The following is a 13528-nucleotide window of genomic DNA, read 5'->3' as shown; positions in this document are numbered from 1 at the left end:
TGCTTTCATGACACACATATTATTATAACTGAGTTTAGGTGACATGGCCTATGTTCCAAATTAGCCATCCATATTTCATTGATAAATTTATGAAATGATCTTACATTTTAATTATGCAGTAGGCAGAGTGAGCTCAACCCTGCTTTTAAGAGAAACTAGCCAAGAATGCAATTTGTTGTCAGACTGACAAAATTAGATGTTTCTTCTCGCCTCAATATATTCACAACTTTTGTGAATAAAACCCATAGTTTAAGACTTTCCATTTGAGGGGCTGTGCAACTTAACTTTAGTTGCTTCTATCTAATTAAAATTGATTAGTGTGTCTTGCAGGTTAATTTGAAGTCTTTATTTTTAGGAAGACTTAGTTAGACTTTTTGCTAAAATTCATGTCATCAAAGTGCACTTCATGCTAATTCTTGGTTTACCTACTGCAACCGTGGAAATCCATGTTCACCTGAAACACTCTTTGCTAAAGAGTGAGTCCTAAAGGGGTTTTCATGCCATACAATGTCACATATCCCTTTGGCACTCACACAGTTAATGCAGCAATTTTGCACCTTAGTTCCTAGAAGTTTCTGAGAATGATTCTTTTCAAGTTGGCCTTATATTGTCGTACGTAATGTAAGAGATCTTAGTTTTAACAGATGCAGTTTTTTCTTAGATGGAGATCTAAGCCATTTTCTCTTTTAAAATCTATTTTTTGGCCAGACTTTGACCGATCCTATATTTCTATATATCAGTTGACTTTGAATGTTACTGGCTTGCGGAATCAGTGCATTGATTCTGTAGCCGTATTTGCTGGGCTCTGAGTTGCATATTGACATGTACTCCGATTTCACACACGTAGTAAATCATAGCACAACATATGGCAGACCTGAAAACATCTCAATCACTTACAAGGACAATCACATCTCTTCACATTTTCTGTGCTAAAGTGACTAGTGAAGTCTTTCTTGGGGTGAAGCTATTTTGTGCGCCCCTCCTTTCAACAAATGGTAATACGATGTTCACAAAAAATGCTGTATCTGTTGATCATAGTGAAATATTAAAGGAGCGCTATAGCCTATTCGCTTGGACTCTAGTGTATTTTCTTGCATGCATTCTTTACTTATTGGAGTTAGAATATGAGACTTCTGTTTTATTTAACTCCTCCCCCAGCTGCCAGTGCTGAAAGCATGGAGCATACTTCAGTATGCTTTTTACACATGCTTAGTAAAACACCTATTAGCAGTGGCTAATCACACGTATGTTATCTCCTATTTTGCTAGCATGCATGCATGCAATTGTCTGCTGCTTCAGGGACGTCAATGGCAATGTTACTGGCCATGGCCAAGAGCTTTACATACAAATGCTTCCTAGTTTTAGTAAGGCTAGCCGGAGGAAACGGAAGTTTGATTTTCTAACTCTATCGACTAAACAATGCATGCTCCAATTTGAATGCTGTAAAATGCAAAATGAACTCTGACATACGTTAAAAAAAGGAAAATACAACTTTGAGGCTAGACTGTTTCATTAAACAGGACATTGGATGAGGAGACAGGCAGCAGTATAAGACTAATGTAAATACACAAATATTTTAAAGATCAACCCAAACTGCATCCCATATTATACAGGTAGAAGTGCAGTTGTTAGTTGGCAAACACTGTAGTGTGCATTCTGCCGACGATATGTATGCATCTGTCCAAGTATCTGCTTTTAACCTCTTCACAACTAAAGAAAAATGTCTTGTTTGTCGAGGTTGTCACTATTGCTAAATGTAACTTCTATGGTGTTTAAAATGTAAACTCTTACAGATGGCTTTTCCACACCAGTGTCACTGTAAAAGTAGGACAGGGGTTTTGAAAGCCTTTGTAATCAATGAAAACTCAAACGTGTCAAAGCCCGTGTTGATGTCAACTGAACTGCCCCCTCCTCGTGGATTGTTTTATGGAATAACGAGACCACTTTTGCAACTTGTTACTTTAGACCAGGATGACTTTTTTTTAGCATAAACCCTGTTATCACAACTGATAGGTATGGGGAGCTCAGTTCATATTAATAATACAGACTTTGGCACAGTATGAAGTAGGGATGTTTTGTAGTGACGTGCAACAACCCCTCACTCTCAAAGGGAATTTCTGATCCTAAACAATACAACATATTAATCGTGTCATCTCAGACCAGTTCCCTTTTGAAGTCGATTTGCACTGAACACGTAATATTTTCCTTATCTCATCCAAATAGTCCTCTTTAAATGGTTTAATGGACAGTGACAATATGAGCTTGGTTGATAATCATTTTATTAGCATAGAGGTTATAAGATATTTAAACCATATTGGCCATATATTGCAGTTTGCCTTCAGAATGTTGTGAAGTTGGCATGTAAGACTCAATCTGGAAAACTGAAATGTTCTACTTAAACCTTTGGCACCTTTGCATAGAGGAAAAGTGGGGAAAACAAACTTAGTGTGACACAAAATCTGCCGTTTTTTTGGGGGGGGCAACATTGAACTGTTTTCTTGCTTTGCTGCAAAACAAATAGTTCTCAAATAAATAAAAGTTGTCCTGTTAATTTCAGTGTTTGTGTTATTATTATATAGGACTTTTGACTTTGAGTTTGTATGTTGGGGTTTAACACATTTAGACCCAATGAATAAGAATACATTGGAAACTGTAATGGAAGAAGATGTGTTCATTATCCACTAAGCATGCAATCATAAAGAGCAAGCCTTTCGTAAAAGATGGGCAGGTGCGAATTTATATAATTTCATATGAAGAAAAGACCTCAGGTCCCGAAAGCTTATATAATTTTTTTATTTATTTTGTTGGCCCAATAAAAGGCTTCAACTTCAACTAAAGACTCCAACTTTACTGTCTACATCCAACCCTAATCAAGAATTACTTTTAATTTAAAAAAAATAAAAAATAAACACCTCATAAACCGTGCTTTACATTGCAGAAATGAATGAACTGGATCACGTCTTGATTTTACTATACTATATATAGAAAGAGAGAGAATTTCATTGTGACACCATCGCATAATCAATAAAGTGTAATATTCACCATTTCATTAGGTAGAAACTAACATATTAAGGGAAAATAATAACTAAACTCCAACAAATACACGCAACGTACGTGTCTGACATGAGTAGTTATCTCTTGTTTCCCCAATAATGATGGCATGAGATATAAAACAATACATAATATTAATACCTTAGTGTATTCATGCCTCAGCTACACGGCTCTATGATTTTTGGCAACATTTTTAACCTGACTTGTAATGGTGCATATTCTATGTGGCCTAGCTAATAGATCTTCCAGAACTCCAGAGCCAAGAAACTGCTTGGGGATGGCATGGAAGAAATTTTGGCCAGAATTCGCCTTCATGGCATTCTTTGCCTATATACACTGGTCTGGTTCCCATATCTAACCAAGCAAAACTTCACAGGGCCAGAATGTATACTGGATCCACCTTTGTTTAATTTGTAATGCCTTCCCTGCATCTTCAAGGTGATTGGAATAAACAAGCATATCGTTTTGTCCTTTACAGACTTACAGTTTTTGGAAGTAAATCAAATCGTGTAATATTTGAGGCTCTCCAAAGAGCAGGGGAAGCCAAAGAGGCGCATTGCCAGTTTGGGGAATTAAATTATATTCGGTCAGACTTTGGGTTTGTTGCTACACAGCATTTTGGAAGGTACCTCTTGACTCGTTACCCCAGCACAAGGAGAGAGCATCAACCTCTACCTACTACCTAAAGGCATGCAGGGATCATTAAAATGAGCTTCTGAAAAGTCTATAGCTTGGGCTCCTTTATACATTTACACCAGGATTGTCATTTATATCCGCAATATTTATCTATTTTCAGATTTTTACAAACTGCCTCTTTCAGGTCAGCTGCTTTAACTAAAACTAGATTTTCTTTTTGGAGCATCATGTGGAATCCCTCTGTTGTAGTGAATAAAGTTTGGAACATAAAAAGACAATAAACATAAAAACATAATTATAGAGGCTACCAGCATTTTTATATTATATACACATGGAAAGAATGCATCCCTGTTCATTTAGGTTTTCTGCCAGCACCATCAGGCATAGACGGGTAACCACTACTACTCCAGATGCTACAGAAATCTAACTCCAATACAACTCCAATCCTCCTATTAATAAACAGGTCTGTCTGTACTTCAGTAGACCCCCTACTGAAAATCTACATGTATTTCCACACACGCTGTAACACGGTATCATGGTCACGCTACATGTTTATGGTACATCACTTAGTCCTTCTCATTTTATCCCTGATACAAAAACCTTGTGACCCAAATGTATTGAATGTACAGCTGGTGCCCATACCTGAGAACTTCCAAAAATGGAGTGTGTCCTGCGATCTCAGCGGGACCAGTGGTACCTCTTACCCACCTTTCACAGGTTACTGAAGCCAGAGATTTCCCGGTATGCTGGTACCCGTACCTCACCATGTACTGGTACAATTAGCCCCCACATCTCATCACCAACAAATACCAAGGCACTCACAGTTCAAGACCCACCGGTGACTACAGCTCCCATAACTTTGTATACAAATAGTACCAATGTATGACCCTTGCCCTGAACATCTGTTCTTTGAGTGGCAGTAGGGAAGGGGAAACACACTCCAGTACAAGGAAGGGAACATTAGTATGCCACTTGTATATATTTGTATATGTCCTAACTCTGTTATCCCTGCCCACCTGATCACACTGTCTATGGGAATGACTTAGTCTGACGCTGTTACTAATGAAAGTCTATGGAGAAACATACATCATTAGCATTGTCATAAAGCATCTGCTCAGTACGGTGCTTGAGAAGGGATTATCACCCAAAATATCTCAACTGATAACAATGGCAGCCTCCAGGTCTTCAGATAAAGGGGGTTTATTGGAACAAAAAGAGATAAAAGCAGAACAAAAAATAAACCTGTTTTTTGTCGATGCTAACCTGATGTATACAGCCCTGTCATTTACCAGCCAACAGTCCTCAATATAAAGTGTCATAGACCCTATACGTGCCCCCGCATTGGGCACTCCCATTGATTTTAATGAGCTGGTTGGGGAGATTTGTGCTGTTACAGCGGAGACACCCATCAAGAGCTTCCATGCCATGTGGTGTCCATGGAATGCTCTGCAGCCGAGCACTACAAGGTGGCTCTTAGGGTATTTGGAAGAGTAGCTCCACTCTGGTCTACATCCCTGCCCCAACCTACCTGCAGTCCCACCCTCCTCTCCTCCAGTCACGCACCCCAACAAAGGTGTCTTAATTTGGACAATCAAAATGTTGAGGAGTAAGGGATATGACATCATACCTTAGTCCACTTCATTCAGCAACACAGAGAACACAAGTATGAGGGAGAAAGAAGTAAGCAGCAGTGCGTATCTCTACTAATTATTCCAGGGTGGCAGCCCCACCTATGGATAGCTTTTTAAAAGGACAGTTTAATGTTCCTGACAGGTCCACTAAATAAGAATGTGCCGGTATATTAAAGTAGTCTGGGAGTACTTTTATGCGCATTCTTAAAAAAACTAATTGAAAAAAGAACAAAGATATCTGCTGCATTGAAAGTAGCCGAAGGCATGGGAAATGGCAAATCATTTGTGTGGGTACACTAAATAAGAAAGAGATAGCAATAAAACTGTAACGTAAAAAGGCCCTGGTCCGTAAGGGGTTAAAGTACATATGATGGCTGGCGTGTCTCTTTACGTAAAGCATTTAGAATTTATTTTCTGCAGTTTCTTCACACATTACAGGGCTGCAAAAGACTGTGACTCAAACCCAGTAAACATTATGTGCTACTTGAAAAGAGGGACAACAGGGGGTTAAAGAGGCACAGGGGTCCTAAAGAGATTTTAGGAGAATATACAGTGCTACCTTCTTCTTATGCCACACCTCAATTTAGGGGTGACCTGAGAGGGTGACAGAGAGAGTTCTATACAGGATTCTCACAAAATAACATTTGTGATCCTCAATGTGGTGCCCCTTAGATCATGCATAGGGAATGTTTTTATCACTTGTGTTAGCAATGAGGGTCCAGTACGGATTTTTGCTTAGGATCCCTCAAAACTTGAGCTGGAGGGGAGTGCTGGATTGTAAGGCTGAGAGGCGAATGGCAGTCGGACCTGCAGAGACAGAATAGAGGCTAGACAATATCTATGTCAAGACATCAATGGAGAGTACATTGTCCCCATGTGCGCCCTTGCAGGGGCAGGTTATGACATCATATCAGCTTTTGACTAACCGTGATGGCAGAGACTTATGTTTACTTTCATTTTTTTTAAGGTTAAATACTTTTATATATTGTTGATAGCTAAAGGAACAGCGAACAATCTGCATGGGGCAAACAAGTTTGGGGGTCACCCTTGGAAGTAGCAGGGCAGCAGAAGCAAAGGGTGGGCTTGTAGAAGGTGGATGAGGAATAGGGGCGCTAGGAAGGTTAGCGGCCCACTGTGACGGTGGCACAGGCTGAAATAACCGATGGCTTTATACAGTTGGGGTAAAGCATTGGCATTGTGATGTGAATTTGGAAAGGTTATCATGTCTGTAATGTATGAATACGGTATGGATAAAAAAAAAAGTGAATAAATAAACTTGAGCTTCCCCTGCTGGTATATTTTTAGAATAGAAAAGTTCGTTATTTAATGTAACTAAATAGGTAGAGGGTTAAATATCTGTAATTTTCAGATTTTAAAATGTAAAAATGAAACAATTCTTCAATCTCTAAAATCTTGCCTACAAATGGTACAGATATCTTCTCTTGTGTGCAAATCCAGGGCAGGATTTTCATCCTGCTCAGCAAAGGATGATCTGCATTAGGATGAGAGGGACAAAGACAGGAATGGCAGCAGCTGGCACTGACCTGGAGCCAGGAGACTCAGCAATATATGAGCAGCTCCCATTCCTCCCTCCCAACCCCCCCCCCCAGGCTAATCAGTGCAAGCAGGACCTGGCATGTCACCTGCAGAGGAGAAGAGGCTTCATGTGTGCACAGAGTGATGGAGAGAGGGCCAGACTCAGTGATCAGCCTGTGTTTACTAAGCATGTCACCAGGAAACCTTAATCTGAGAGCTGCACCTCCTTCTCTAAAGTACATTTAAAGGGATACAATAGGGACACATTGAGGTTTCTTTCAGATCACAGAGACTTGGACAGTGACATCTTGTGGGACAGGGATCCAGAAGCTGCCAGCAAGGAGACATATCCATAGAGGGGGGAACCCTCACACTGCAGCAAATGGTAAGGATTTTCCATATGCCTTTTACTGGGTAGGTTATATGGAGAAAAGGTTGCTTTGATGGAAAGGAGAATATGGATATAAGAATGGTGTTAGTATGAGTGGCAGAGCTGAGATGTGCAGCCAAAAAGAAAATTCCAGGGATCTGAGAAAATCTCATTAGATTAAGAAAAGCAGAGACTTGCAAGAAGGAAAATGTATGGTGAGCAGCCAATAAGTAGTAATCTTAAGAGCTCTAATGGGAAAAACACTGGATCAGGACAATTCATTCAAAGTTTAATATTTTTACTGCAGTTAAACCAAACAAATTCTGAGAGTTTAGAATTCTGAATTTCAACGTGTAAATATTTACTAAAAATATCAAAATACATTTTTAATGTGATTATTTCACTGTGATTTTATTTGTGATTAAATGTGAATTTTTTTTTCATAATCGAAGCAAGTGCAGTAAAGAAGAATGTGTCTATAGCAGAACCCAGATCATCAAGAGTATATTTAACTCCTAGTCATCATGTAATGTAAACTAAGAGTTTTATTTTACTGAAAGGGTGGTAGATAAGTGGAGCAGCCGATAGAAGTTGTAGAGGTTAATACAATGAGGGGATTTAAACATGCATGCAATAGGCATAAAGATATCCCGAATCTAAGACAAGACCAATGGACTGATGAAGGTCTATGTTTCTGTGTGTGTTTGTAGAAGTTAATTATTATATTTAATAGGTGTCGCATATACAGTTATTATCAAAAAGCAATTTTCAAATTTAAATGCAGGTTTGGTTGGTAGTTTTGGTGAATGCATTTTTCTAGATGTATGGCCAGTTGTAAAGTAAAGGGGTTTCCTTGCTGTAGCTCAGTAAATTGGTTAAAATTCTGGTTACTTGCAAAATATTTTCATAAACATGGTTGGATTTTCATCTTAGGACACGTGGGAACTAGTAATGGTTCTCCTCCAAGGCTTTAAAGGTGGGATCAAAGTAGAAAATGTTGAGGATTTAGTAAAACAGAAGTTACATGCTTGAAAATAGGTGGAATGTCATCATCAGATATGGTTGGTGCTTTCATAGCTGTGGGCGGGCCACCATTAAGACCCTCCCCTTTGTCTTCGACGGCTCCTTGAAGGCTCTGTAGCGTGTCTGCGTAAAGGATTTGCCATCTTGCTACCATCTGAAACACGAAAGGTTTTAGAATAGAAGTGCGAGGCAATCGGCCCAGTAACCAGACTTTATAAATATTACGCCATTAACACAGCTTTACCAACACTGTATGAATTACTTTTATTTATAGAGCTCCCGCAGATTCTGTAATGCATGGTGAAAATGAACAATAAGATGAATTATGGCTTTGGAACCTGTTGATATTTAATGCACCTTCTCTATACAATATATTATCTTTTATTAATATAGCACCAAGTATTTCCGCAGCGCTCCTTACAGAATATATATTCCAAGGGAATGACAAAACTACAAATGACAAACTGAGAAAAAACGATATATTGGGTAAAGAGGGTCCGACTCTCATGCTTACAAATTAGTTTCTAAATACATTATTGTGATTTGTAGGGCTGCAGAACACTGTGATACGCCAGTAACCGTATATATATATAAATATATATATATATATATATATATATGCTAAGCTCTTAGAAACTGGCATATATATGCATTTGCTTTTCCTACAATGTATTATAGAAAGGCTAACTGGTATACAGTTTGAATGCTTGAGATGCGTATAACATAACGGCACACATGGAGTTAACATACCCTGCATTTCCGCAAGTGAGTTATGGCCGCTAAAGCAGATCTCCAAAGTTTTTGCTAAGGGACAAATGATTGCAGGCGCAAAGATTCTGCGTGTGCGGCTGAGCAGACCCGCGATCCTCATAAACATAGTTATGCTGTATTGAGCTTGTATTTTTATAACACTGGCTGAGCATGATAGGGGTGGGGGTCAGTTCTTGCCGGATCGTACATTTTTATGCTAATTAATTATTATTGATTGTGATCCACGCAGAATGATTTTCAGGGAGAGATGCCAGCGGGTAATTAATATTATCTAATATTTATATAGCGCCAACAATGTATGCAGAGCTTCTTACAGAAGATACATTCATAGGGTATGACAAAACTAGACGGATTAAGACAAACTGATGCATTAGGTATAGAGGGACCTGCTCTTGTAGGGTGAGTGGATCTCACGGAGCGATAGTAATATCGTTTCACTGCAGCAGAGGACACTGCAGCATTCTGAGAAGTGGATTCTAAAAGTTACGCACTTAACTGCGTTAACAGAACCGTCAATCAGTTTATACACTGTTTATGTACACATATAGAATGATGCTTTTAAATACATGAAACCAACATTGGCAATTCTATTTTGTTAAAATAGTAACCAATATCACACTTTTGGTCATGTGAAAAATGAAAGGACAATGTGAATTATATAGGCTAAACGGATGGTGCCAAGAAACATGGGTATTGTTATTAACTGTCATTTATTAATTAAGATATATGACTTATCTAGCTTGTAGTACAACTTGATGAATGCTGCTTGTTTCTCCTTTGGAAAATATGGCCCTCAGGGCCGGCCGAAGACTTAACGCCGCCTGGGGCGAAGTTTAAAATGCCGCCCCCCCCGGCATTTTAAACTTCGCCGACACCATTATCTACCCCCCGGTATTTACCTTTAAACAGTCCTGCGGCGAGTCTCACTGCTCTGCCACGGTGCCGGCTTGTAATGCAGAGCGCCGGAAATTGACGTCACTTCCGGCGCTCTGCATTACAAGCCGGCACCGGGACCGAACAGGGAGACTCGCCGCAGAGGAGAGAGAGAGGGGCGCCGAGCGGGTAAGCGAAAACCACTCGGTGCCCCTCTCTCTCTCTCCTCCGCTTCAAAAAAAAACCGCTTGGGTGCGGCAAAGTGCCGCCCCTTCTAAAGTGCCGCCTGGGGCAATTGCCCCAGTCGGCTCCATTGTAGGGCCGGCCCTGATGGCCCTGCCCACTTGACTTATACATTATATGGACAAAAGTGTTGGGACACCTGATCATTACATTAACAATAACTTTTATGACAAAGTGTCACAACCCTGGGTTGAAAAGGGCTGTTTAATATCATTGTTGTGATAGTTATGTATATCTATCTGTGTGTCTGTCTTCTTTGCCTTTGTTCTCCCTCCCGTGCCGCCCCTGTCCATGTTCCACATGCCCTGCCCACATACTTTAACCCCTCATATCCCGGGTGCCATCAGCCCTCACCTACTGCACCATTTACCTTGCTAATAACCCCCCGGGGGTGGGGTACGGAGCAAGACCAATTCGGGTGGAAAAGCCTCCCCTGGATGCCTGGTCGCCGGGACTTCCAGAGGAGCGGAAAACGGCCGGCATGGCTGCCGAACGCGTGCCGGCTATCTTGCGGTTCGTCCCGGGGAAACTGTTGTCGCTCCGGCCCCCGTTGACCGATCACGTCGCTTTTTTGGACCAGATCTTCCTGGTCCCCGACCGCCCCCTCGGCACCACTAAGATCGCCGCTGCTCCATCGGGATCACCCCGAGAACGTATACGGACATTGCGGGGCTCGGTAGCCTAAGCGCAGCGCCGGACTGTCTGGGTAGGGCGGGAAGATGTGTCCTGATTTGTGACCTTTTTAACACCTAACCTGTATATAAGCCTGTGTTTTTCCCAATAAAGTGTGTCACTTCTCTGGACATTAGTCTTGTCTAATGCTTCAGGGGCTTGCTGGATCACTCACTGTCCTTCTCAGGACAGTTAAAGCACCGGATTCAGCTACGCTTCGGCGAGCTACGGTGCTCGAATCCAAGCCACATTCCTGGTCCCTTCCCCGCTAGTATAGGCTACAGCTGGAAGTGGTTAATATAGTGTGCCCCCCTATATAGCACCTGCAACTCTTCTGGGAAGCCTTTCCACAAGATTTTGGAGTGTTTCTGTGAGAATTTTTGCCCATCCATACATCCAGTGAAGTATTTGTGAGGTCAGGCACTGATATTGGACGGGAAGGCCTGGCTCGCAATCTCCTTTCCAGTTTGTCCTAAAGGTGTTCGATGGGGTTGACCTCTGTGCAGCCGGTCATGTTCTTCCACACCAAACTCATCCAACCATGTCTTTATAAGCGTTGCTTTGTGCGCTGGGATAGAAAAAGGGTATTCCCCAAACGGTTACCACAAATTTGGAAGCATAACATTGTCCAAATGTCTTGATAAGTCCCCTTTCAGCATACCAAGACATTTTGGACAATGCTTTGCTTCTAACTTTGTTGGCGGACCAACTTCATATTAATGTCTATGTATTTAAAATGTGATGTCATAAAAGTCCCTGTTGGTGTAATGGTCAGGTGTCCCAATATTTTTTGTCCATATAGTGTATATAATTTGGCAGACAATACCTAAACCGGTTTACATTATTGCTTGCAGTTGGTTTCTCCTTGGTTGGTCCTGTGTAATGTATAGCTAAAGGGATGCTCCAGTTTTCCATACAACCCCCAAAGAATCAATACATATGGACATACTTTGTAAGTACTTTAAAATGCATTAATTTAACACGCAAAAAAGAAAACGTAAATACTTTCAGCAGAAGCTGCCGCGCCAGAGCTGCAGCAAAACGCCCCCTCTGTGGCCTGATGTTTCAGGCCACTGATTGCTGCTTGAAGCAGGCAATCCATTACATAAAATCAATGTATTTGAACAAACTCATCTCCTGAATGGCAATATCTGGGGGGGTAAATGCATTTGCATAGAGGACACCACAAAAAATTAAAGGGAGTCCTTACAAGTCAGCTCACCAACTGTACATTATGCAGACTCAACTCAGGTCCTTGCTTAGAAGAATCTCTGACTTTTCCATAAAGTGTTTCAAATCATTGTAATCTTGAGAATAAACTTTTACATGCATTTATCCCAATTTATTGCACAATTTCAAAGATAAAATTTGCATAGCAGAACACAGATTAGTAACATATTTACAGGGTTTATGTTGCTACAATTACGCAATAGGAAAATACGGATTTATTTACGTAATTCCAGTGTTTAAAAAAAAAATATCAGACCCACGCGTTTCAGGGAAGGTAGCCGTCGAGCCTGTATCGAACCGACTCATTGACAAACCCTTGCTTGGTTATCTGGAGCTGAAAACCTTCTACTACACAAAGAGGATTATAGGATTTTCTGCATCAGATTGTGAGTAGTGCTGATTTACATCACATTCCAGACCACAATTATAACAGACATATGTTTAGCGGGACAAAGCAACATTACTGCTGTCAACCCCCTGTATTTAAATTAGATCCATCATACAGTTATAAAAAAAATCATTGTGCAGCGTGGCAGTGATTATACATTTTCCAAAAGCACCTAGAATTATAAAGAAAACAATTGTAATGAAGGGTCTGTATTTTACAGTATTAGTTACAGGAGCGATGCCATAGTAGTACGAAAGCTCACTTAAAAAAGAGATTTCTATTATATGAATCTTTTATGGTCTCTATATGCTGTTACATCATAATTGTTTAACGTGCAATAAAGGAATAGTCAGGGCCTGTATTTATTCACTGTCCCTTATATAGAATAGTCCCCGCCGTTCTGCTCTTATAGAAACAGTCAACAGTGGGTCATCCATTTGGTCATATGGTAGAAAGGTCATTGTATGTTCAATCTGGGCTGCGCTAGAGACCTGGGTCTCCTGAAGACGCAAGTGCGGCCAACATCTGGGTGTGACCGGCCACTGTTTTTATCCAGCCACTGGCCGCACACCATCGCACCCAATCTGACACTGAATGACCAGTATAAGCCTCGGTTCAGTTCATGGAACTATGGGATAATTTTTTACCTGCAGTTTGTCCGAGTTTACATTAGTTGTTTAAAGGAGGTACTCTTTCTTTCTCTATTCAGAAGCCCTTTGTTCCCCAATAGACAGGTTATTTAAGAAAAATGTGTACATTTTTATTGTAATCATTAAACCTTTGTGATTCTATTTAGGTTCATCCTGCCAAGATGAATTAGTATATCATATTAGGGTTACCCCCTATAGGAAGAAATATTCTTAAATTTTCAGGGATCTCACAAATTGTGATTTTGTGCATTTAACTAATAATAAAAAAATATATGTATTTATAGTGTGTGTGTGTATATATATATATATATATATATATACATATACACATACATACACATTTGTGAGGTCAGACACTGATGTTGGATGAGAAGGCTTGGCTTGCAACCTTATTCCAGTTCATCCCAAAGGTGTTGGATGGGGTTGAGGTCAGGACTCTGTACGGCCGGTCAAG

At 40.4% G+C, this 13528-nt stretch overlaps 1 protein-coding gene across 1 annotated transcript in view; it reads left to right on the top strand.

The window, feature by feature from the left end:
• Positions 1 to 6971: 6971 nt before the first annotated feature.
• LOC128474842 (septin-4-like) overlaps positions 6972 to 13528 on the top strand; it is a 42225-nt gene continuing 35668 nt past the window's right edge. The window contains exon 1 of the mRNA XM_053457246.1: positions 6972 to 7239. Within this exon, the coding sequence (XP_053313221.1) occupies positions 7237 to 7239 (3 nt within the window). The 5' untranslated portion in view covers positions 6972 to 7236. The remainder of the gene's footprint in view (positions 7240 to 13528) is intronic.

Source organism: Spea bombifrons, chromosome 2, assembly GCF_027358695.1.
Source record: "Spea bombifrons isolate aSpeBom1 chromosome 2, aSpeBom1.2.pri, whole genome shotgun sequence".
Taxonomy (NCBI): domain Eukaryota; kingdom Metazoa; phylum Chordata; class Amphibia; order Anura; family Pelobatidae; genus Spea; species Spea bombifrons.
The sequence above is the reverse complement of the archived record's forward strand: the minus strand, read 5'-3'. Positions and strand labels throughout refer to the sequence as shown.